This window comes from Bombina bombina, chromosome 3, assembly GCF_027579735.1.
Source record: "Bombina bombina isolate aBomBom1 chromosome 3, aBomBom1.pri, whole genome shotgun sequence".
Classification (NCBI taxonomy): Eukaryota; Metazoa; Chordata; class Amphibia; order Anura; family Bombinatoridae; genus Bombina; species Bombina bombina.
Genome location: NC_069501.1, coordinates 959,420,820 through 959,446,940, shown reverse-complemented (window position 1 = coordinate 959,446,940; position 26,121 = coordinate 959,420,820). Strand labels below are relative to the sequence as shown.

General features: G+C 38.3%; 1 protein-coding gene across 2 annotated transcripts in view; it reads left to right on the top strand.

The window, feature by feature from the left end:
- Positions 1-26,121, top strand: part of LCP1 (lymphocyte cytosolic protein 1) — a 118,785-nt gene that overhangs the window by 38,013 nt on the left and 54,651 nt on the right. For both annotated transcript variants that reach the window (XM_053708006.1, XM_053708007.1), the window contains 3 exons: positions 5,355-5,520; positions 15,419-15,561; positions 23,159-23,254. In XM_053708006.1, the coding sequence (XP_053563981.1) occupies positions 5,355-5,520; positions 15,419-15,561; positions 23,159-23,254 (405 nt within the window). The remainder of the gene's footprint in view (positions 1-5,354; positions 5,521-15,418; positions 15,562-23,158; positions 23,255-26,121) is intronic.

The window sequence follows — 26,121 nt, the reverse complement described above, 5'->3', positions numbered from 1 at the left end:
ATTCCTCCCAAAATTTAGACCTTGTTTGATACAGACTTTTTTTTAAAATGGAAAATAAACCACATCTTGGCACATTTGAATACTGTGCCTTCAGCCCTTCTGTTTATGATTTTATAGATCAAACCCATTGCAAAATGTCATACTTGGACTATTAAAGGGACATGAAACCCACATTTTTTCTTTCATGATTCAGAAAGAGCATGCAATTTTAAGCAACTTTCTAATTTACTTCTGTTATCTAAATAGGCTCAAGAAGCTGCTGATTGGTGGCTGCACATAGATGCCTCGTTTGATTGGCTCACCCATGTGCACTGCTATTTCTTCAACAAAGGATACCTAAAGGATGAAGCAAATTAGATAATAGACGTAAATTGGAATGTTTAAAATTGTATTATCTGAATCACGAAAGAAAATAAATGGGTTTCATGTCCCTTTAATCTTCTTAATGCAAAAAGAGAAAATGTACACTGCAGAAAAGCAAAAGTATGCTTGTTGACTTATCCTATCTGTGCATGCTGTTTAAATGATCTTAGTTCAATCAGTGCCATGGTACATAAACTACTAACATAAATATACTTTATTACATAGAGGAAGTCACTACTTAAAGATGTTAAATATATATAAATTCTTTCCACTAGGATGGGACTACTATAATTATAAGTACACTTTAGTCTATTATTAGACAGCATAAATATTACGGTTTTATAAATACAGTTTAGTGCAAGGCAGTGGCAGCCTCTTCTTGAATATATAGTTATTATATGTACTTTGCATCTATATACTATTATAATCAAATAACAGGCTGTTAAATGGACTTAACGTTAATAAAAAAAAAATGAATGCATTATATACATAATGATGGAGCCAATTCTTTCAACAACAATAAATTAGAAATATAACTGTCACCTACAGTGGTAATTTTTTGGAGTTACATACAGAATAGTAGATCGATGGAACAGCTGTAGGGGCCAAAGGGTTAAAAAAAAAAACATTGGACTATTCTATTTTTTGTTTTCTTTCATTTTTTTAAATATTTTTTTTATTCTGAAATAAATTTGTTTTTAATAGGGTATGATACATTGATTTAGAGTTATAAAAAATAGCTTAAATGAAATAAAATAGTTTTTATTACAAGAATGTACTAGGGTAAGACATTCCAAGCTTAAACTTGACTCTCAAGCCTTCAAAAATTAACATGAGGCAGATTTTCTAAAGTTCTAAAGTTCAGATATTTCATCTCTGAGCGCTCAGCTACGCGACCTGATGCAGCAGAATGCTCAGAGAAAAGGCAGGACACACTGAGCACGCACATCCGCATCTACGTGCTGCACGCTGCTCTGCTTGCAGTGTGTCACAGCCTTAAGAACAATAAAGGTATATCAAATTATTACATAACTTCTATTGGTTACAATGGCCCCTACTTTACAGGGATTCCCTTTACAACAGTTTTCAGTTATCTCTGTATTCCTTATATTTGGAGCTTGTCTTGCTTTTAAAGCATTTTTTCAGAATGCTTTAATGTAAGGAGCGGGTACTGCATTTTGCTTTTTTTTGTATTTTTTTGTATGTGATCTTTAATGCTCACATAGGGCCAGATTACAAGTGATAATCATAATCAGTATCGCTGGACCGCGCTTACATAAACATAAATACACACACACACACACACACACATATATATATATATATACAGGGAGTGCAGAATTATTAGGCAAATGAGTATTTTGACCACATCATCCTCTTTATGCATGTTGTCTTACTCCAAGCTGTATAGGCTCGAAAGCCTACTACCAATTAAGCATATTAGGTGATGTGCATCTCTGTAATGAGAAGGGGTGTGGTCTAATGAAATCAACACCCTATATCAGGTGTGCATAATTATTAGGCAACTTCCTTTCCTTTGGCAAAATGGGTCAAAAGAAGGACTTGACAGGCTCAGAAAAGTCAAAATAGTGAGATATCTTGCAGAGGGATGCAGCACTCTTAAAATTGCAAAGCTTCTGAAGCGTGATCATCGAACAATCAAGCGTTTCATTCAAAATAGTCAACAGGGTCGCAAGAAGCGTGTGGAAAAACCAAGGCGCAAAATAACTGCCCATGAACTGAGAAAAGTCAAGCGTGCAGCTGCCAAGATGCCACTTGCAACCAGTTTGGCCATATTTCAGAGCTGCAACATCACTGGAGTGCCCAAAAGCACAAGGTGTGCAATACTCAGAGACATGGCCAAGGTAAGAAAGGCTGAAAGACGACCACCACTGAACAAGACACACAAGCTGAAACGTCAAGACTGGGCCAAGAAATATCTCAAGACTGATTTTTCTAAGGTTTTATGGACTGATGAAATGAGAGTGAGTCTTGATGGGCCAGATGGATGGGCCCGTGGCTGGATTGGTAAAGGGAAGAGAGCTCCAGTCCGACTCAGACGCCAGCAAGGTGGAGGTGGAGTACTGGTTTGAGCTGGTATCATCAAAGATGAGCTTGTGGGGCCTTTTCGGGTTGAGGATGGAGTCAAGCTCAACTCCCAGTCCTACTGCCAGTTTCTGGAAGACACCTTCTTCAAGCAGTGGTACAGGAAGAAATCTGCATCCTTCAAGAAAAACATGATTTTCATGCAGGACAATGCTCCATCACACGCGTCCAAGTACTCCACAGCGTGGCTGGCAAGAAAGGGTATAAAAGAAGAAAATCTAATGACATGGCCTCCTTGTTCACCTGATCTGAACCCCATTGAGAACCTGTGGTCCATCATCAAATGTGAGATTTACAAGGAGGGAAAACAGTACACCTCTCTGAACAGTGTCTGGGAGGCTGTGGTTGCTGCTGCACGCAATGTTGATGGTGAATAGATCAAAACACTGACAGAATCCATGGATGGCAGGCTTTTGAGTGTCCTTGCAAAGAAAGGTGGCTATATTGGTCACTGATTTGTTTTTGTTTTGTTTTTGAATGTCAGAAATGTATATTTGTGAATGTTGAGATGTTATATTGGTTTCACTGGTAAAAATAAATAATTGAAATGGGTATATATTTGTTTTTTGTTAAGTTGCCTAATAATTATGCACAGTAATAGTCACCTGCACACACAGATATCCCCCTAAAATAGCTATAACTAAAAACAAACTAAAAAATACTTCCAAAACTATTCAGCTTTGATATTAATGAGTTTTTTGGGTTCATTGAGAACATGGTTGTTGTTCAATAATAAAATTAATCCTCAAAAATACAACTTGCCTAATAATTCTGCACTTCCTGTATATATATATATATATATACACACACAACAAACTACCTTATAGCGCACTCTCATATGCAGAAATCACAGGAACAGGGTGCAGAAAAAAATGATATAATCTTTCACACTAAATCTCACTCACTGGATTTAAGCACAGCAAACAGGTTTATTCCTTTACGTTTTGGAGCGTTCACCCCTTCTTAGTCTGAGGAAGGGGTGGCCCAAAACTTAACTGAATAAACCTGTTTGCTGTGCTTAAATCCAGAGTGTGTGATTTATTGTGTAAGAATATAGCCCTTCCTAGTAAAATACCTTGAAAAATTCAATATTATTTTTAGTCCTTTTTAATATGTTTTAGTGTGTTTTGAATAGAAATACTTGAAACTCATATGTTTTTCACTTAGAAAAAAATGTTTTTTTATTTTTAAACATTTCTATATATGTCTGTAAATACATCTATCTATTTATCTATCTATACCTACATATATACAGGTATATATATCTGTATATTTTCATAAAGATATATAGGTAAAGATATATATTTTTACAAACACAGTTATATATAGAAATAACTGTTTAAAAATAAAAAGAAATTTTTCTCCTAAGCGTAGTAGAGAGCGGTCCTACCTGGTTACTGTGTATGCATAACGCTCTGCTAATGTAGAACTGACTTATGCTATTACATACAATTACAATAGCAATGGGAGATCCGTATGCTCATGCATTCCTTGAATGATCAGAACGATGATGTTGCTAACGCATGCACAAAAGATAAAATTCCCCCCCCCCCCAAAAAGCAAACATGCCAAAATGCCACAATTGTGATTGGACCACATAATAAAAAAAAGGCACTTAGTGGCAGGGCTGCCGGAATGCACAATAGAATCGGAGAAGTTTTGTTTAGACTAAACCAGTCAGTTTTTTTTTTACAGTTAGATCGATTGCCGATAAACAACCTTGTTGAATTTACCATCACTTTAAGGGCAGTTAGCGCAAAAGCAAAAAAAAAACAACAAATTAGCGTGCCAGTTGTAATCTGGCCCATAATATTTAATAGTGTAAACATGTTATTAGGCTTTTATATCCATTCACAAGTGAAAAAACACTATTTTCTGCTTTACAGAGATTTTGGCATTAAAGGGACATTAAACACTTTGAGATGGTAATATAAAATGATAAATTGTATATATAAAACAACTCTGCAATATACTTTCATTATTTATTTTGTCCTCTTTGCCTGTAATTCCATTCTGAAATTGTGAGCTTTTCAGTTCCTGTTAGAAATGGAAGTGCAGAACACTGTTAAATCCAGCACAACCATTGGCTGCACACTCTAGTGACCTATGTATAACTGTCCCTAATTGGCCACAGCAGAGAAGGTAACACAAGTTACAACATGGCAGCTTCCAGTGTTTTATAGACACTAAAACTTTACATTTATTTTGTCACTTTTTAAACAACTAATGAAACTTTAAAAAATACATCTATATGTTAATCATGGACTAATCTTTTCTTTGAATGCATCATTCTATCTAGCGTGTATTTAGTGTTGAATGTCCCTTTAAGGGGGTGGTCTGGAACTTAACCCACTGTATGAGCACAGTCTTACTCTACTTATTTAGGTGCAAAGTCTGCTATTAGGAGTCAATGAATAATGCAGTTTGTGATCTGCTAGTTTATTGATGGAACTAGAAATATGGAGCCTCTAGCACAGCATGAGGAGCAATCTCCATAAGTCCTATCTTTTTAAGCTTAACCCCCATTTCCCTTACATCTCTATCTTGATACTAGGTTGCCTCCTCCGTATCATAAAAAACTTCACCAACAATTACATTTGTATTTTTTATATACTCAGTTGTAATTTCATCAGCAGTGGAAATGTAGTCAATTTGGAAAATGTCTGAAGGGCGGAAATACAAACTGTGAGACCTTTGTCAATATATATATATATATATATATATATATGTATTTATATATGTGTATTTATATATATGTGTGTATTTATATATATGTGTGTATTTATATATATATATATATATATGTATTTATATATGTGTATATATAGTTTTAACAGTTGAGCTGTATTCTTCTGTCCTCATTATATTTAATTGTGTTGATGCAGGAGAACCTGAACTTAGCACTAAACTCAGCCTCTGCAATTGGATGCCACGTTGTAAACATCGGAGCTCAAGACTTGAAGGAGGGAAAGCCTTATCTGGTCTTGGGACTCTTATGGCAAGTTATCAAGATTGGCTTGTTTGCTGACATTGAGCTGAGCAGGAATGAAGGTTTGTTATTTTACATTAATATGTTTCATTTTATATAGATTTGTATGATTTAAATGTCTATAAAGAAGATATTGGTATTATATGATGTACAGTTTATTTAAATGGACAAAAAATAATCATCACAGAAAAAAAGCAAAATAGCGGATAAGTAAACTTTAGGGGGAGATTTATCAAGCAGTGGATGCCGCTTGCTCTGCCCGATGTTTCCAGCTCGCTGGAAACATAAATTAAGAAGCAGCGGTCGTAAAACCGGTGCTCCTTAATTCATCTGCCACCTCTTAGGTGCTGGACTGCAATAATCCCGTTCCGATCCAATCGGTATGAATGACACCCCCTGCTAGCGGCCGATTGGCCACAAATGTGTAGGGAGCAGGATTACACAAGCATTTCACCAGAAATGCTTGTGCAATATTAAATGCCAAGAGCCTATGCTGTCTGCATTTTGCAATGCAGGGCGGACATGATTCGCTATAGCGAATCATGTCCGCCCAGTGTTTGATAAATCTACAGAACAATCCACAAGATAAGACAGCACCACTCTCAAAATTGGGGCACGAAAAGGGGATTAGCCAGGTCCCAGTATCACTGTGATCAATCAAAGATTTCCAGCCTCCAAGTAAAAAAATTAAAAAACCTTTATTAACTTAAACAGGGTCCATAATATAGCAACAACGGTTTCAAACCAGCAATTGGTTCTTAGTCATGTCTATTATGGACCCTGTTAAAGTTAATAAAGGTTGTTGTTTTTTTACTCTGTAAATCTTTGATTGATCATTTTGATAAATCTACTCCTTAGATTGAAGAGTTGTGTTCAAACAGATGAAATCAAAATGATTTACAGTGGAATGTTAATAATAAAAGTCAAGGGTGGAGAACAAAAAGCAACAGGTGCTCTGGTGCTCTGTCTGGCACTCATAACAACTTTGTTGACACTCTACCTCTGGGATACCAGGATACTGCTCGGTTTACATTTTAGTGCTTAAATTATTTTTCTTATAAATGCCAGTAAAGTCTGGCCCTCTTTTGCAAGTACACAGCTTAGATTAAAACAACAATTGAAGAGTTAGTTATCTCATCTGGCCAAAAGACCTGGGCTTGTTCCATTTGGAAAAATGCAGTAACTAACTCTTCCATTTTTGCTTTTAATCTTGGCTGAGAGCTTGTAAATGAGTGCTGGACTTTCTCTGTGTGTTGTATTAATTTGTTTTGTAATTTTCCCTATGGGCCTTGCACCCAGACCTGTCTGGGGTTAACTGCCTGTGACTCTGGGGACAGCACAGCTTCCTTTAAGTGTCATTGAGCACCCCGGGCTGAGCATGTTACAGAGCCATGGGATGTGTACCCAGTTTTGTCTAAGAGTGCAGTCCCCTTCTGTGTTTTGCATACGTCTAGGGTGATTACATAAGCCGGTGCACCCTTCACTTGTTCCCAGTTTGTTTGATTGAGAGCGTGCATTGTTTGGCTGGTTTAGGGACCCTGGTTTTGGAAGGGACCTTGACGTGGTAACTGGGCTTGTCCTATTTGGCCAGATGTGGTAACTAACCCTTCCATTTTGCTTTAATCTTGGCTGAGAGCTTGTGAGTGAGTGCTGGACTTTCTCTGTGTGATATATATAATTTTATATATATATATATATATATATATATATATATATATATATATATATATATATATATATATATATATATATATAGAGAGAGAGAGAGAGAGAGATTTTACAAAAAAAACATCATATATATATATATATGTGTGTATTTAAGAATAAATAGAACATATTCTGCTATGTAAAGAACATGTGAATGGGAAATATTAATATTTCATGTCTAGCGCTAACTGACATGGGCAAAAAGCTTACTTCTAGCGGTGTTAATGCAGGAGCACAAAATACTGCTCCACTATTAATCTAGCCCAAAGTGTAAGAAAAATAATGTACAATAAATATAGAGGAGCAGCAAACAAAATAACCGGTGAGTCTCAAGGTGTAATAAAATGATATCTTTATTAACCCCTTAATGACAACTGACGTACCAGGTACGTCATGCATTAACTAACTCGCTTCCAGCAGCTCTCAGGGTATTGCAGTGATGCCTCCATATGGAGGCATCCTGCAATACCATTTAGAAGACTCCGATGCAGAGAGAGCCACTCTGTGGCCCTCTCTGCACCGGTAGCGATGGTGCCGGTTCGTTGGTGGGTGGGAGCGTAACAGGGAGGCGGGTGGGCGGCCCATCGCTACCCGGCATCCGGTTCCTTGAAGTGCAATGTGCACGCCGGGTGCCGGGAGCGTGCGGGGGGCGCGCGTGCGCGCGTGCGTGCGATCGCGATCGCGCATTAGCTGGCACTGACACTGACACCAATGAGGAGGGAAGAGGGGGGGGAAATATTTTTTTTAAAAATAATATAAAAGGATCTGGGAGGGGGAGGGGGATAGGGGTATTGTGGGGGGCTGCTACACTACAGAAAAAATAAAAAAAAGCAAAAGAACAAAAAACACTTGTTTTTGGGGCAAATTGGGTACTGGCAGACAGCTGCCAGTACCCAAGATGGCTGCAATTAGATAGGGGAGAGGGTTAGAGAGCTGGGGGGGGGGGGATCATGGAGGTTGGGGCTAAGGCAGGAGTCCATCACAGCTAAAATATTTTATTTTTTTTATAAAAAAAACAAAAAACTCCTTTTATTTAGTACTGGCAGACTTTCTGCCAGTACTTAAGATGGCGGGGACATTTGTGGGGTGGGGGAGGGAAGAGAGCTGTTTGGGAGGGATCAGGGGGTGGGATGTGTCAGGTGGGAGGCTGATCTCTACCCTAAAGCTAAAATTAACCCTGCAAGCTCCCTACAACCTACCTAATTAACCCCTTCACTGCTGGGCATAATTTACGTGTGGTGCGCAGCAGCATTTAGCGGCCTTCTAATTACCAAAAATCAGTGCCAAAGCCATATAAGTCTGCTATTTCTGAACAAAGGGGATCCCAAAGAAGCTTTTACAACAATTTGTGCCATAATAGCACAAGCTGTTTGTAAATAATTTCAGTGAGAAACCTAAAATTGTGAAAAATGTAAAGTTTTTTTTTTTTTATTTGCTCGCATTTGGCGGTGAAATGGTGGCATAAAATATACCAAAATGTGCCTAGATCAATACTTTGGGTTGTCTTCTAACAAAAAATATATACATGTCAAGGGATATTCAGGTATTCCTGACAGATATCAGGGTTCCAATGTAACAAGCGCTAATTTTGAAAAAAAGTGGTTTGGAAATAGCGAAGTGCTACTTGTATTTATGGCCCTATAACTTGCAAAAAAAGCTAAGAACATGTAAACATTGGGTATTTCTAAACTCAGGACAAAATTTAGAAACTATTTAGCATGGGTGTTTTTTGGTGATTGTAGATGTGTAACAGATTTTGGGGGTCAAAGTTAGAAAAAGTGTGTTTTTTTCCATTTTTTCCTCATATTTTATTATTTTTTTTGTAGTAAATTATAAGACATGATGAAAATAATGGTATCTTTAGAAAGTCCATTTAATGGTGAGAAAAACGGTATATAATATGTGTGGGTACAGTAAATGAGTAAGAGGAAAATTACAGCTAAACACAAACACAGCAGAAATGTAAAAATAGCCATTGTCATTAAGGGTAAGAAAATTGAAAAATGGTCCGGTCATTAAGGGGTTAATGGAGACAAAAAATACACTATAAAAATGAGTGCATTAAAATCCAAGCCTGGAGAATAGCATCTTACGCGTTTCGACAGAGAACTGCCTTAATCATAGACATGCTAAAGATGTGTTTACACATGGTTAAAGTACACATCTAACAATTAGGTTAATTACAGCCTGCTGAGTTAAAAAAGAGGTGGGGAGGGGGAAAGAATACGTCCCTACTAACAGATTCAGATCAGACCTAGTGGTGATTTACAAACCCTTTCAAACATATTAACCCTTCCTAGTGTAGATAAAAATCTAATATTAATGGGACACATAGTACAGTATATATGATGGAACCTAGAAATGGCTATGTTTCCTAATGCAACAACCTGAGCATGAGTAATATGGAATATATACAACATTGAAGTCATTCCAAAAATACCCTATTTTTAGTGTATGTATCCTAAGTGATTAACCACAAGAATAATAGATGCACATGAGCACAATTAAGTATAAAGGGTATAAAGCTCACTCAAGGGCAGTATTATATATACAAAACTGCTGACTATATTCAAATTTACACCGTTTATGCAGATAATACCCTCAAAAATTTAAAGCAGTAGAGGATAGTATTATTTGTTTTTTATTTTGTTTTATTTATTAATGGCGTGACCAAAAATTGATGACATACCCATCAATATTGAATCCCGCTGGTTTCCTAATTTTTAAATGAAAAATCCAGAAGGCTTCTCTATAGAAAAGCTTTTTTACCCTGTCACCGCCTCTGATCGGCATTTTGGCATGCTCAATGATCTGCAATTTGAAAGTGGCATCTCTTTTATGGTGGACATAAATGAAGTGTCTAACCAAGTCTGAGCACTCAATTCCATTCACAGTAGAAGTGAACACTATGTACTGTTTTTCACACTGGGAGCATTCTAACAAGTAGATTACAAATGTTGTACGGCAATTTGTTGATATCGTAAGCTCTCTAAGTTACTCGGGATTGGAAACTATTAGACACTTCAGTATGTCCACAAGCTATACAATTGGAGAAATTGCACTTATAATGTCCCTTGGCATTCAACCAACTACCAGTTTGTACCCTCAACAGGTGCAACATACTGGGGGACAAGATATTACCAAGAGTACAGCCTCTCCTGGATACAAAATTACAACCTGATGACACATAGTTCTTCAGATTGTCTTCAGCAGTAAGTATAGGAAGATGTTTCCTAATAATATCACATATCTGTACATACTGGGCACTATAAGATGTTATGAACGTTGGTTTCTGAACGTTGGTTTCTGAACATCATAGTTTGTATTATGCCCTTGACCTGTCTGATCTGATAATATCTGTTCCCAGTCTATACGTGAAACCTCCAAGTATGCTCTGTTCACTACTTTTTTTGAGTAGCCCCTTTCCAAAAGTTGGGATATCAAAACTTCACTCTCACTTTTGCAATTCTCTTGATCTGTACAATTTCGCTTAATAAGAATGAATTGGCCCTTAGCCAAATTTGGGGTTGTTACTTCGGACATGTAGAATAGCGTTGGAGGCTATAAGTTTTCTATACAGGGTAGTCTTTACTGATTGTGACCCAATGTCTCTAATGAGCAAAAGGACAAGATAAGGCAATGACACTGAGTCATGGGCAAATGTGAAGTTTACATTATTATCATTAAGATAACCAACAAAATCCAGATGCTCCTGATGACCTCCCGTCCAAACGAACAGGAAGTCATCTATGTACCTCTTGTACATCCTAATACTGCTCTTATGGGGATTTCTATCTACAAAGACGTTGGTAACCTCCCATTAACCCATGAAAAGGTTGGCGTATGCTGGGGCAAACAATAAATATAGAGGCAATACGGGTGGCAGAGCTTACAGCAGAAGTGGCAGGTCGTGTTTCAGAGGAGCTCTTGACATTGCTTCAAAATATATGAACTATTCTACTAATTTCTAGGGGAAAAGCTCTAAACTTAACTATACTATACCATTAAGAACCTATACCAAGTACTATACAGTATTTGAAAGCAAGCCTCAAGCCCTTTCACCCTACCTATGCTCCTTAGTTTGGCCACACGGCCATTGTCTGCTTGAGGCTCCACAAATCTACAGAATGGCTCTCTAAACTTTATAAAGTGCCCACTCCTGCGGCGATTACAGCTGCACTCGATGTTTCTGAGGCAGAGATACAAGATATCTTACATCGCCATTTCGCTGACCTGGAAAATAAACTTTACCGAGTCCTGATTCTAGCTGCGTCATCTCCCCAGGCGATGTAGATAGAGCTGAAGTGGAGGAATTTAATGTTCCAGTACGATCCGTACCTTTGCCAGGACGGACCTTACCTGATACAGGGTGTGAGTCCAGTTTGCTTCATGTGACTGATGCTGATCACGGGACTCCCCGGAGAGCATTGGTCACCACATCAGGACCAATAGATCATGTTGCCCGCTGCCTTGAGTCACAGGCCTCTGTTCAATCACCGCAACTGGCGCATCTTGCTTTAGGAGAGAGGAATTATTCACAGATAGAAATTGGCCTAAAGTGGAGGAGAATGGATAGTTTGGGCTCACTGAAGGATGTGTATGGTGACTATTTACATGGAACCTTCAAATCTGTGGAGAAGCCGTCCTATACAAAAGCTCGGACTTTCGCTAACAATACACCCTTGGCTGCGGTCCCCGTGCAGTGTAATACAGGACACAGTAAACCTCCAGTAGCCTATAAAAGAAGAACGCTTCATACTTGCACACTGGTACAGAGAACAGAGGAGTCCGTATGAGATGGTGTGGGTTAGGGGGCCCCTTGTTGCTCTGCATGGGACCATGGACTTTGCTGCATCAATAAGTCCGGAGAGTGTCTCGCACTACAGTTTGGCATAATAGACTTTTTCATATACCCACATGACGATTATTTATAGTTTGATTCTAATATATAGCAAGAATGGTTTCTTATACTATGCTAAGCCTATATATGTGTTTTTTAGTAGAGAGAATATAATCTGTTTAATAGGTTCAGTTTTTCTTAACCCTAACAATATAGAGGGCTTGGTTTGGTTTATCCCCCTGTTGAGATTGGACCTCACTCATTTAATTTTAGTTCAAGAGGTCAAAGTATATTATTAAATTGGTATGTTATACATAAGAGAGCCATCATACACTAATACTTTACCCCTAGGATTATTACATGTGCAGATTGCTATACATTACAATGTTCATGTGACTGGCAGGATTCCGTAGTATAAGTGCTTGCAATGACAAAGGTTTTGATATTGAATACTATTACCAATTTCTGCAGTTATATATGGTAGTGGATAATAGTCTTTATTCGGTCACTAAATGTAGGAATATGTCTTTTCAGACTCACCATATAGTTATACTTTGATGGGGTAGTATATGGTTAGCACCTCCTATACAGGTAACTCTAATGTATAAAACAAGTGGAACTAGGTCTAGGATTTCACACTTCATACTGCTGGGCTGCCTGCGGCCGAGGTGGCCTAGTAAATGTCACACATGTGTACCTGTATAGTTGTCTTCTGTGGTATCTGGTATGTATAGGTACGGCAGGGTCCCCTAGACCAGTGTTTTTCAACCAGTGTGCCGTGAGAGATCCTCAGGTGTGCCGCAGAAGACTGACAACAGTGCGGGGGTGTCCCTCTTTCAAATTTTGAAATATTGGGAGGTATGTGACAGGCTCATCAGGCATAATTTACAACCATGACATTGACATTCATTCACAGACAATCATTATGATTGTTTGTGAATAAATGTCAATATGTCATGTATAGTTTGTAGGAGGCATGGCATGACAGCACAGTACAGTGTGTGTGTGTGTGTATATATATATATATATATATATATATATATATATATATATACTATATTATATATCCTGTATTAGGCTACAATGTGTGATTTTGTAAAGTTTTGGGATGGTGGTGTGCCACAGGATTTTTTAATGTAAAAAAGTGTGCCACGGCAAAAAAAAATTTGCAAATCACTGCCCTAGACCACTCATATTAAAGTATACATAGAGTTATAGAGATGAATATACCTCTTTAATATATGTGAGAGGGAGTGGGTCATATCCAATACCCCTTTTCCATCTCTGTCCAGTGGTGACAGCAACCCCTAAGGTGAGATACAATGGATATCCCTGTACTATATTGGATTAGCGGTGACATAAAACTGATGGAACTACAGCTTGTCTACTTTTCCTGAGACTAAAAGTCATAAATAATGGAGATCGGGGAGCACCAAATAGTAATGTATATTCGCAATCAGTTATGTTTTCTTGCACTTATTATTTACCCTGTATACTTACTACGATATGTCATTATATGATCATGCCAAGTTGTCACCCCTTATTGCCTACTTAAGTTTCCTAGCCTTAGGGGACACCCCCACTTGGTTATGTACCCAGAATAGGGGACTAGGATATAGCGGGAAGGCTTTTACACCAGACACCAAGACAAGAGTAATTTGTAATGGCAACTGCTACACGACAAAATCAGGGCTCTGGCTTCGCCCTAGACTGATGTCACTAAAGCATGTTTACTTTTCCTGAGTCTAAAAGTTATACATAATGGAGATGGGAGGGCACTAACTAATAATATATGTTTTCAATCAGTTGCAACGTTTTCCTGCACTTGTTGTTTAACCTGTTTACTTGTTAAGGTATGCTGATAAATTATCATAACATGTTGTAATCTCCTATTACCCAATTAAGGTCCCTAACATTAGGGTACAACCCCACAGGGCTCTGAATCCAGGGTAAGAGACTAAGGTATAGTAGGAAACTTTTACATTATGTAATGAGTCTGGGACTACTTGATGTCACCCACTAGAAATGACCTGACTAGGGACTACTACTTTCTGACATTCCAGATCATATACAATCCACAACTGGACCTACTCCAGGGGTAGCACGGATGCTAGAGTCCGTGTTAGCCCCACTAACAACTCTTTTCACAGGACACAGGTCTTCCGACCCATATTACTTACCTTGCAGCCCGACAGACCCTGAGGGGGGGATAATTTACTTTCCAGACAAGCACTTTGGAATTCACAAACATGCTGACATGCAGATACAGAGACAACCCATATAGGCTGTCTCTATGTAGCCCTACCCATTGTTAAGAGGTCATACAGCCCTGCATTGTCTTCTATGGAAATGTTGATTAAGCTTATTTGCTTATTTAATTCTACTTACTTTACTACTATTTACTGCTTGATTGTTGCCTATTTTATTTGTTTTTCCCACATATTATTGTTATCCCAAGGTTGCATCCCAGGTTAATTTTTATTAGCAACTCCCCTAATCTCCTACCCTATGGCTCTACCCCCCATCCGATAGGTTAGATGACCCCATGAGACGCCAATTGTTTCCTTTAGTTTAATTTATAGTATTGGCCCCTTGGGGGATAGGCCCCCATGCTTCTTAATATTACTTATTTATTATACCTTATAGGGACGTGAGTGGATCCCTCTCCGGTTGGTATCAAGTCCAAGCCCATACATCCTTGTAGGCTCCGCCCACCACACATCCCCATACCCCTTTCACTTCTCTTTCTGAACTGATGGGTAACTGTCCTTTATGAACTTTAAACTGAGCCATTTCACTAAATATTACCCCTAATCCCTTACCCTATTTTTCTCCCCTTTGAGCTTACCTAGTAAGCAGCGGAAAATATATCCTATAGAAATTCACCTTGGTTTTCCATGTATGTCTGTATGTTTCATTATCCACTGTTCTTATAATTTAATGATGTTTTAACTTACGCATTTGAACAAGCTGCAACAAAATTATAAGAATGTAATATGTAATTAGGTTCATACCATTAAGGTCCCTACTATGCATGCCCTCAGATATATTACTGAATCCCATCGATAATGTGACATACCATCAGTGTTTGCTAATTGTTTTGATACAAAAAAAAGTATCTATGCAAATATTTTCAATAACTTGACAATCTGTATACAACTGTATTGGATAAGTATCTGTTTATTGGTTGACATTTTGTATACATTCATGTTCGATGATTATCTGTTTGTCTATGCAAAAAAAGAAAAATTTTCAATAAAATATTATGGTTAAAAAAACTAAATATATAGAGGCAATACTTAAAATTAACCTAATTGTCATGCATCTATATCACCCATACAATAAAGATATTTATGTTACACAGTAAAAAGGTTTTTTGTATTTATGATGACATTTGTTGGCATTTTTGGTAGCTTTGATAGCCCTGTTACGAGAAGGAGAAAGTCTGGAGGATCTGCTGAAACTTTCCCCAGAGGAACTGCTACTAAGATGGGCGAACTACCACTTGGAAAATGCTGGCTGCAACAAAATTAACAACTTCAGCTCTGACATCAAGGTATGTGATGTTGCCGTCCTACATGTGTATTCCAAAGCATGCTTAGCCAAAAATCATTATTAGTTCATCTTCAAGGTAATATTAGTAAGTTAGTTTATAACCGTCAAAAAATACAATGGACTCACAATAGTCAGTATCAGAGTTGATGATATTATGTTCATATCACATAAAAAATACTCATCTAAAATCTCAAGGTAGTGATGTCGCGAACATAAAAATTTGGGTTCGCGAATGCGAACTTCCGCAAATGTTCGCGAACGGGCGAACCGGGCGAACCGCCATAGACTTCAATAGGCAGGCAAATTTTAAAACCCACAGGGACTCTTTCTGACCACAATAGTGATGGAAAAGTTGTTTCAAGGGGACTAACACCTGGACTGTGCCGGAGGGGGATCCATGGCAAAACTCCCATGGAAAATTACATAGTTGATGAAGAGTCTGGTTTTAATCCATAAAGGGCATAAATCACCTAACATTCCTAAATTGTTTGGAATAACGTGCTTTAAAACATCAGGTATGATGTTGTATCGATCAGGTAGTGTAAGGGTTACTCCCGCTTCATAGTGACAGACCAAACTCCCGCAGCGGGTACAACATCATCTTCATTATTTAAATACATCTAAATAAATTTACTATTATTAACTAAATTAATCCTATTTAAAACTAAATACTTACCTATAAAATAAACCCTAAGATATCTACAATATAATTAATAATTACATTGTAGCTATTTTAGGATTTATTTTTATTTTACAGGCAACTTTGTATTTATTTTAACTAGGTACAATAGTTATTAAATAGTTAATAACTATTTAATAACTTCCTAGCTAAAATAAGTACAAATTTACCTGTAAAATAAAACCTAACCTAAGAATTACACCTAACACTACACTATCATTAAATAAATTAAATCAATTAACTACAATTACCTAACATTAAATACAATAAAATAAAATAAACTAAAGTACAACCCCCCCCCCCACTAAATTACAGAAAATAAAAAAAAAATACAAGAAGTTTAAACTAATTACACCTAATCTAAGCCCCCTAATAAAATAAAAAAGCCCCCCAAAATAATAATATTCCCTATCCTATACTAAATTACAAATAGCCCTTAAAAGGGCTTTTTGCGGGGCATTGCCCCAAAGTAATCAGCTCTTTTACCTGTAAAAAAAGAAATACAACCCCCCCAACATTAAAACCCACCACCCACACACCCAACCCTACTCTAAAACCCACCCAATCCCCCCTTAATAAAACCTAACACTACCCCCTTGAAGATAACCCTACCTTGAGCCGTCTGCACCCAGCCGGGCAGAAGTCTTCATCCGATCCGGGCCGAACTCTTCAGTGAATCCGGGCAGAAGAGGTCCTCCAGCCGGGCAGAAGTCTTCATCCAAGCGGCATCTTCTATCTTCTTCCATCCGACGAGGAGCATCCTCTTCCATCAACGGCGACTGTAGAATGAAGGTTCCTTTAAATGACGTCATCCAAGATGGCGTCCCTTCAATTCTGATTGGCTGATAGAATTGTATCAGCCAATCGGAATTAAGGTAGGAAAAATCCTATTGGCTCATGCAATCAGCCAATCGGATTGACCTCACATTCTATTGGCTGTTCCAATCAGCCAATAGAATGCGAGCTCAATCCTATTTGCTGATTGCATGAGCCAATAGGATTTTTCCTACCTTAATTCCGATTGGCTGATAGAATTCTATCAGCCAATCGGAATTGAAGGGATGCCATCTTGGATGATGTCATTTAAAGGAACCTTCATTCTACAGTCGCTGTCGATGGAAGAGGATGCTCCGCGTCGGATGTCTTCAAGATGGAGCTGCTCCTCGTCGGATGGAAGAAGATAGGATCGGATGAAGACTTCTGCCCGGCTGGGTGAAGACGGCTCAAGGTAGGGTGATCTTCAAGGGGATAGTGTTAGGTTTTATTAATGGGGGATTGGGTGGGTTTTAGAGTAGGGTTGGGTGTGTGGGTGGTGGGTTTTAATGTTGGGGGGGTTGTATTTCTTTTTTTACAGGTAAAAGAGCTGATTACTTTGGGGCAATGCCCCGCAAAAAGCCCTTTTAAGGGCTATTTGTAATTTAGTATAGGGTAGGGAATTTTATTATTTTGGGGGGCTTTTTATTTTATTAGGGGGCTTAAATTAGGTGTAATTAGTTTAAACTTGTAATTTTTTTTTATTTTCTGTAATTTAGCATTTTGTTTTTTTGTACTTTATTTTATTTAATTGTATTTAATGTTAGGTAATTGTAGTTAATTAATTTACGCCTAGATTAAGAGTTCTGCGGCCAAAGGGGTGCGTTAGCTACGCTGGCTTTTTTCTGGCCGCACCTTTTAAATACTGCTGGTATTTAGAGTTCACAGAATGGCTGCGTTAGGCTCCAAAAAAGGAGCGTATAGCATATTTACCGCAACTTCAACTCTCGATACCAGCGGTGCTTACGGACGCGGCCAGCTTCAAAAACGTGCTCGTGCACGATTCCCCCATAGAAAACAATGGGGCTGTTTGAGCTGAAAAAAAACCTAACACCTGCAAAAAAGCCGCGTTCAGCTCCTAACGCAGCCCCATTGTTTTCTATGTGGAAACACTTCCTACGTCTGCACCTAACACTCTAACATGTACCCCGAGTCTAAACACCCCTAACCTTACACTTATTAACCCCCAATCTGCCGCCCCCGCTATCACTGACCCCTGCATATTATTTTTAACCCCTAATCTGCCGCTCCGTACACCCCCGCCACCTACATTATCCCTATGTACCCCTAATCTGCTGCCCTAACATCGCTGACCCCTATATTATATTTATTAACCCCTAATCTGCCGCCCCCAATGTCGCCTCCACCTAACTACACTTATTAACCCCTAATCTGCCGACCGGACCTGAGCGCTACTATAATAAATGTATTAACCCCTAATCCGCCTCACTCCCGACTAAATAACCCTATAATAAATAGTATTAACCCCTAATCTGCCCTCCCTAACATTGCCGACACCTAACTTCAAGTATTAACCCCTAATCTGCCGACAGGAGCTCACCGCTACTCTAATAAATTTATTAACCCCTAAAGCTAAGTCTAACTTTAACCCTAACACCCCCCTAAATTAAATATAATTTAAATCTAACAAAATAAATTAACTCTTATTAAATAAATTAATCCTATTTAAAGCTAATTACTTACCTGTAAAATAAACCCTAATATAGCTACAATATAAATTATAATTATATTATAGCTATTTTAGGATATTATTATTATATTATATTTATTTTACAGGTAACTTTGTATTTATTTTAACCAGGTACAATAGCTATTAAATAGTTAAGAACTATTTAATAGCTAAAATAGTTAAAATAATTACAAAATTACCTGTAAAATAAATCCTAACCTAAGTTACAATTAAACCTAACACTACACTATCAATAAATAAATTAAATAAAATACCTACAATTACCTACAATTAAACCTAACACTACACTATCAATACATTAATTAAATACAATACCTACAAATAACTACAATTAAATAAAGTAACTAAAGTACAAAAAATAAAAAAGAACTAAGTTACAAAAAATAAAAAAATATTTACAAACATTAGAAAAATATTACAACAATTTTAAACTAATTACACCTACTCTAAGCCCCCTAATGAAATTACAAAGCCCCACAAAATAAAAAAATGCCCTACCCTATTCTAAATTACAAAAGTTCAAAGCTCTTTTACCTTACCAGCCCTGAACAGGGCCCTTTGTGGGGCATGCCCCAAGAAATTCAGCTCTTTTGCCTGTAAAAAAACACATACAATACCCCCCCAACATTACAACCCACCACCCACATAACCCTAATCTAACCCAAACCCCCCTTAAATAAACCTAACACTAAGCCCCTGAAGATCTTCCTACCTTATCTTCACCTCACCGGGTATCACCGATCGGTCCTGGCTCCAAAATCTTCATCCAACCCAAGCGGGGGCTGGCGATCCATAATCCTGCGGCTGAAGAGGTCCAGAAGAGGCTCCAAAGTCTTCATCCTATCCGGGAAGAAGAGGCGATCCAGACCGGCAACCATCTTGATCCAAGCGGCATCTTCTATCTTCATCCGATGAGGAACGGCTCCATCGTGAAGACCTCCAGCGCGGATCAATCTTCTTCCTCCGATATCCAACTGAAGAATGACGGTTCATTTAAGGGACGTCATCCAAGATGGCGTCCCTCGAATTCCGATTGGCTGATAGGATTCTATCAGCCAATCGGAATTAAGGTAGGAAAATTCTGATTGGCTGATGGAGGTCTTCACGATGGAGCCATTCCTCATCGGATGAAGATAGAAGATGCCGCTTGGATCAAGATGGTTGCCGATCTGGATCGCCTCTTCTTCCCGGATAGGATGAAGACTTTGGAGCCTCTTCTGGACCTCTTCAGCCGCAGGATTATGGATCGCCAGCCCCCGCTTGGGTTGGATGAAGATTTTGGAGCCAGGACAAATCGGTGATACCCGGTGAGGTGAAGATAAGGTAGGAAGATCTTCAGGGGCTTAGTGTTAGGTTTATTTAAGGGGGGTTTGGGTTAGATTAGGGGTATGTGGGTGGTGGGTTGTAATGTTGGGGGGGGGTATTGTATGTGTTTTTTTACAGGCAAAAGAGTTGAATTTCTTGGGGCATGCCCCGCAAAAGGCCCTGTTCAGGGCTGGTAAGGTAAAAGAGCTTTGAACTTTTGTAATTTAGAATAGGGTAGGGCATTTTTTTTATTTTGGGGGGCTTTGTAATCTCATTAGGGGGCTTAGAGTAGGTGTAATTAGTTTAAAATTGTAATATTTTTCTAATGTTTGTAAATATTTTTTTATTTTTTGTAACAGTTCTTTTTTATTTTTTGTACTTTAGTTACTTTATTTAATTGTAGTTATTTGTAGGTATTGTATTTAATTAATGTATTGATAGTGTAGTGTTAGGTTTAATTGTAGGTAATTGTAGGTATTTTATTTAATTTATTTATTGATAGTGTAGTGTTAGGTTTAATTGTAACTTAGGTTAGGATTTATTTTACAGGTAATTTTGTAATTATTTTAATTATTTTAGCTATTAAATAGTTCTTAACTATTTAATAGCTATTGTACCTGGTTAAAATAAATACAAAGTTACCTGTAAAATAAATATAAATCCTAAAATAGCTATAATATAATTATAATTTATATTGTAGCTATATTAGGGTTTATTTTACAGGTAAGTATTTAGCTTTAAATAGGAATAATTTATTTAATAAGAGTTAATTTATTTTGTTAGATTTAAATTATATTTAACTTAGGGGGGTGTTAGGGTTAGACTTAGCTTTAGGGGTTAATCCATTTATTACAGTAGCGGCGAGATTCGGTCAGCAGATTAGGGGTTAATAATTGAAGTTAGGTGTCGGCGATGTTAGTGAGGGCAGATTAGGGGTTAATACTATTTATTATAGGGTTATTGAGGCGGGAGTGAGGCGGATTAGGGGTTAATAACTTTATTATAGTAGCGGTGCGGTCCGCTCGGCAGATTAGGGGTTAATAAGTGTAGGCAGGTGGAGGCGACGTTGAGGGGGGCAGATTAGGGGTTAATAAATATAATATAGGGGTCGGCGGTGTTAGGGGCAGCAGATTAGGGGTACATAAGGATAACGTAGGTAGCAGCGCTTTGCGGTCGGCAGATTAGGGGTTAATTATTGTAGGTAGCTGGCGGCGACGTTGTGGGGGGCAGGTTAGGGGTTAATAAATATAATATAGGGGTCGGCGGTGTTAGGGGCAGCAGATTAGGGGTACATAAGTATAACGTAGGTGGCGGTCGGCAGATTAGGGGTTAAAAAAATTTAATCGAGTGGCGGCGATGTGGGGAGACCTCGGTTTAGGGGTACATAGGTAGTTTATGGGTGTTAGTGTACTTTAGAGCACAGTAGTTAAGAGCTTTATAAACCGGCGTTAGCCCAGAAAGCTCTTAACTACTGACTTTTTTCTGCGGCTGGAGTTTTGTCGTTAGAATTCTAACGCTCACTTCAGCCACGACTCTAAATACCGGCGTTAGAAAGATCCCATTGAAAAGATAGGATACGCAAATGACGTAAGGGGATCTGCGGTATGTAAAAGTCGCGGCTGGAAAGTGAATTTTAGACCCTTTCCTGACTGACTCCAAATACCGGCGGTAGCCCAAAACCAGCGTTAGGAGCCTCTAACGCTTGTTTTCAAGGCTACCGCCCAACTCTAAATCCAGGCCTTTATGTATTTACTTTGAGTGTAGTGTTAGGTGTAATTGTAACTTAGGTTAGGTTTTATTTTACAGGTAAATTTGTACTTATTTTAGCTATGAAGTTATTAAATAGTTATTAACTATTTAATAACAATTGTACCTAGTTAAAATAAATACAAAGTTGCCTGTAAAATAAAAATAAATCCTAAAATAGCTACAATGTAATTATTAATTATATTGTAGCTATCTTAGGGTTTATTTTATAGGTAAGTATTTAGTTTTAAATAGGATTAATTTAGTTAATAATAGCAAATTTATTTAGATGTATTTAATTAATATTTAAGTTAGGGGGTGTTAGGGTTAGGGTTAGACTTAGTTTTAGGGGTTAATAAATTTACTATAGTGGCGGTGACGTTGGCCGCGGCAGATTAGGGGTTAATACATTTAATAGGCTATGTGGGCTATGGCGGTTTAGGGGTTAATACTTGAATCGGTTTATTGCGTTGTGGGCTATGGCGGTTTAGGGGTTAATAATTTAGTTATTACTTTCGGTGTGGGTTTGATGGCGGATATAGGGGTTAATAGTTTAAATAGGCATATTGCGTTGTGGGGGGTTGTCGGTCTAGAGGTTAATACATTTATTATTAGTAGTGAGAGGGGGGGATTGCGGATATAGGGGTTTTTACGGGTCGGGCTTATTTTTGGGAGACATGTTAGACTTTTACGGGAGATTTGTTATTTTCTGTACTTTTCTTAGGCGCCGGCAGTTTCTAAAGTGCCGTAAGTCACTGGCGACTCCAGAAATTTCTATTTACGCTCATTCCTGGACATCGCTAGTTTATCCGACTTACGGCACTTTAGGAACTGCCGGCGGGGTATATGTAATACCCCGATGTGCAAGGTGAAATTACGGGCGGCGCAGGTTCCCACACTTGTGCCGAAACCTGCGCCGTATATTTGATCGCGCCCCTGGTGCAGGAAAACCCTTTAAAAGTGGCTGGTCTCTGTCTTTGCACAACCCCCACTAGCAGGTATATTACTTCTGATATATCTTATTTACATAGATTTTCTGTAGTCACACTGTAGAACTGATTTGTTTTAATATAGGTGGTGGTTTTTAACAGGCAAAAATAGTCATTTTAAATGACAAAATAAAGGCAAATAGCTAATTGTAAACAATTTAATACACTCCAGCAGGTACAATGGATCACTGTGACACATTACAGATGAGAACATTTTACAGTACTTTTCCTTTTAACTATTTCCGTTTTGATGCTACTATTTCTGTTTTGATGCTACTATTTCTGTTTTGATGCTACTATTTCTGTTTTGATGTGGTAATCAGTCATTTTATGTTGCACTTTGTTTTTTTTGCAGGACTCTAGAGCATACTACAATTTGTTAAATCAAATAGCTCCAAAGGAGAATGATGATGGGATTCCTCCTGTGGAGATTGATATAAGTGGCCTCAGGGTAAGTGTGAGTTGCTGCTATAAATACCTACTGCTAAGTGCCTACTCCAAAAACTGAGTGTACATTCCAATATACAAAAGTAACATGTAACTGTAGTAACTGTTAAATGTGTATCTGATTATTCTGTAAAAGAACAAAGGTCCCAATCCGCAATTAGACCAGTAAATCAACACTACTTCAGCTTTAGCAGAATTATGAATGCTACTTTATTATAATTATTATTATTATTATTATTATTATAACAAGCAGCTAACATCATTTTGTTTTCTGTAATACTTTCTGCTGTCCGTGGTCAACACATCACCCTTTGGGTAAACAAAATAAATTTGCAATCAGGGGAGGCTTTGACACCACGTATCAGGATAAATGCCTTTCTGTAAATACAACAGGTGTAAGCCTACTCCCTTACTAAATATAACAGCAATACTTCAGAAGTTTCAAGATTAAATGCTCTCCGTTCAGCTGCACTATATAACACATCTGACCTGCTGTGCAAACATCTTCACGATAGTCAAGCTCAAGTTAGTAAACTTATATCCATATCAGCATCAGTGTCAAAGGGGTCAATTTAACAAGGGCTGAATGGCCCCTGTTCCCCGTTTCTGCGCAAGCTTTCAGGCTCGCCGGAAACAGCAGTTAAGAAGCAGCGGTCTTAAGACCGCTGCTTCTTAACTGTATCCGCCGCCTCTGAGCGGCGGACAGCAATCAACCCGATCAAATACTATCAAGGTTGATTGACACCCCCTGATTGGCCGCAAATCTGCAGGGGGCGGCATTGCTAGAACTGCTTGTGCAATGCTGAATGCCGACAGTGTATGCTGTCCGCATTTAGCGATGTCTGTCGGACATGATACGCTGCAGTGTATCATGTCCGACAGACATTAGTAAATCGGCCCCTATGTATGTATCACACATCTTCTATCAAACAGGTAAATATACCCTGATCTCACGTAGTAAGTAACACATGGCTACAAACAGCTTTTTACTCACGGTACTAGCCCCACTCTGCGGAATAGCGACCTTCAATGTTCCGATTCGCCAACACCGGTCCGGGCATCCACAGTGAAACAGAGACGACCGTAGTCTTCTGGCGGCTTCCTACAAGCCAAACTAAGTATACGAACAACAAGAACTGAAGAAATGCAGTCAGAGACGTGCTTGCAGATTAAAACAAAACTGCTTTATTTTCAAGTGAAACACATAGGACAGACACCACTCCTTACACCACAGCTGTTATCCGACACGTTTCCTGACGTAATCGGCACTTCGTCAGGGATCAAGCAGTTTTGTTTTAATCTGCAAGCACGTCTCTGACCTCATTTTTTCAGTCCTTGTTGTTCGTATACATATTTTGTTTTTCCAAGTGTTCTAATATTTTAGATTATTAAAAAGGCAAAGTAAAGAATGTCAGTTATCAAAATGGACATTGAACACCGAGGGCTAGATTACAAGTGGAGCGCTAAATATCACTTGCATGCAATCGATATTAGCGCTCCACTTTGTAATACCAGTACACGATAATGTGCGCTGGTATTACAAGTAAATCGCTAGGAAGCATTGCACTCATGAGAGTGCTCTTCCATAGGCTCTAAAAAGCAGTAGAACCTCGCGCAGCAAAGCAGGTAGGTAGTGCAGTGATGGGTAGCATTTTTTAATATATACAGTATGTATATGAATATATATATATATATATATATATAAAATATAATAGTACTTTTTTTAAAATAAAAAACTATAATTCCCTCTATTTTGATGGCTTTTGGGGCACTTTTAGAAAATTAATTTTTGGAGCGCTAATTGCTCCCGCGAAGTCACTGTAGCAATAACAAGCCACTTGTAATGGTTGGGTAATTATCGCGCTTTCGCAAATGGGAAAATATCCCCTTTTGTGGGAGCGTGATAATTTAGTGCTCCACTTGTAATCTAGCCCTGAGATTTAAAGGGACACTAAATTCTTCATGTACCTCCCTCTAAATATGGGTGCCGCCATATTGAAACTTAGGTTTCACTGCAAGTATCTAAAGGAGAGTTGCAGCACCAGTGCAAACATTGGAATGGAGTAAATAAAGCCAGATTTCAACATGGTGGCCCCCATGGCTAGAGAGAGGTGGGAATAATCTCAGTACTATGCTTATAAAAAAATTATTTGTTGAAAGCTAAACCTAGGTAGGCTCATATGCTAATTTCTAAGCCATTGAACTGCCTCTTATCTCAATGCATTTTGACATTTTTTCATAGTTAGAAACTGCTAGTTAATGTGTGTCATATAGATACCATTGTGCTCACTCCTGTGGAGTTATTTATGTATCAGCACTGATTGACTAAAGTGCATGTCTGTCAAAAGAACTGAGATAAGGGGGCAGTCTGCAGAGGCTTAGATACAAGGTAATCACAGAGGTAAAACGTGTATTAATATAACAGTCTTGCAAAACTGGGGAATGGGTAAGAAAGGGATTATCTATCTTTTCAAACAATACAATTTTTTTAGAAGACTGTCCCTTTATATAGATATTAAACGGCAAATACTTTAACATGCTAGATATAATGATTTCCACAAATCAAAGACTAGGAAAGGTTAGTGTAGGTTGTATACATCCCTGAACAGAAGAGTCTTTAGGGAGTGCTTGAAGCTTTCAAAACTAGGGGAGATTCTTGTGGAGGGAGGCAGAAAGTTCCACAAGATGGGAGCCAGTCTGGAGAAGTCCTGTAAACGGGAATGTGAGGAGGTAACAAGAAAGGAGGAGAGGAGGAGTTTGTGAGCAGATCGAAGGGGATGGGAGGGAGAGTATCTGGAGACAAGGTCTGAGATATAGAGGGGAGCAGTGCAGTTGAGGGCTTTGTATGTCAGAGTCAGAATTTTGTGTTTA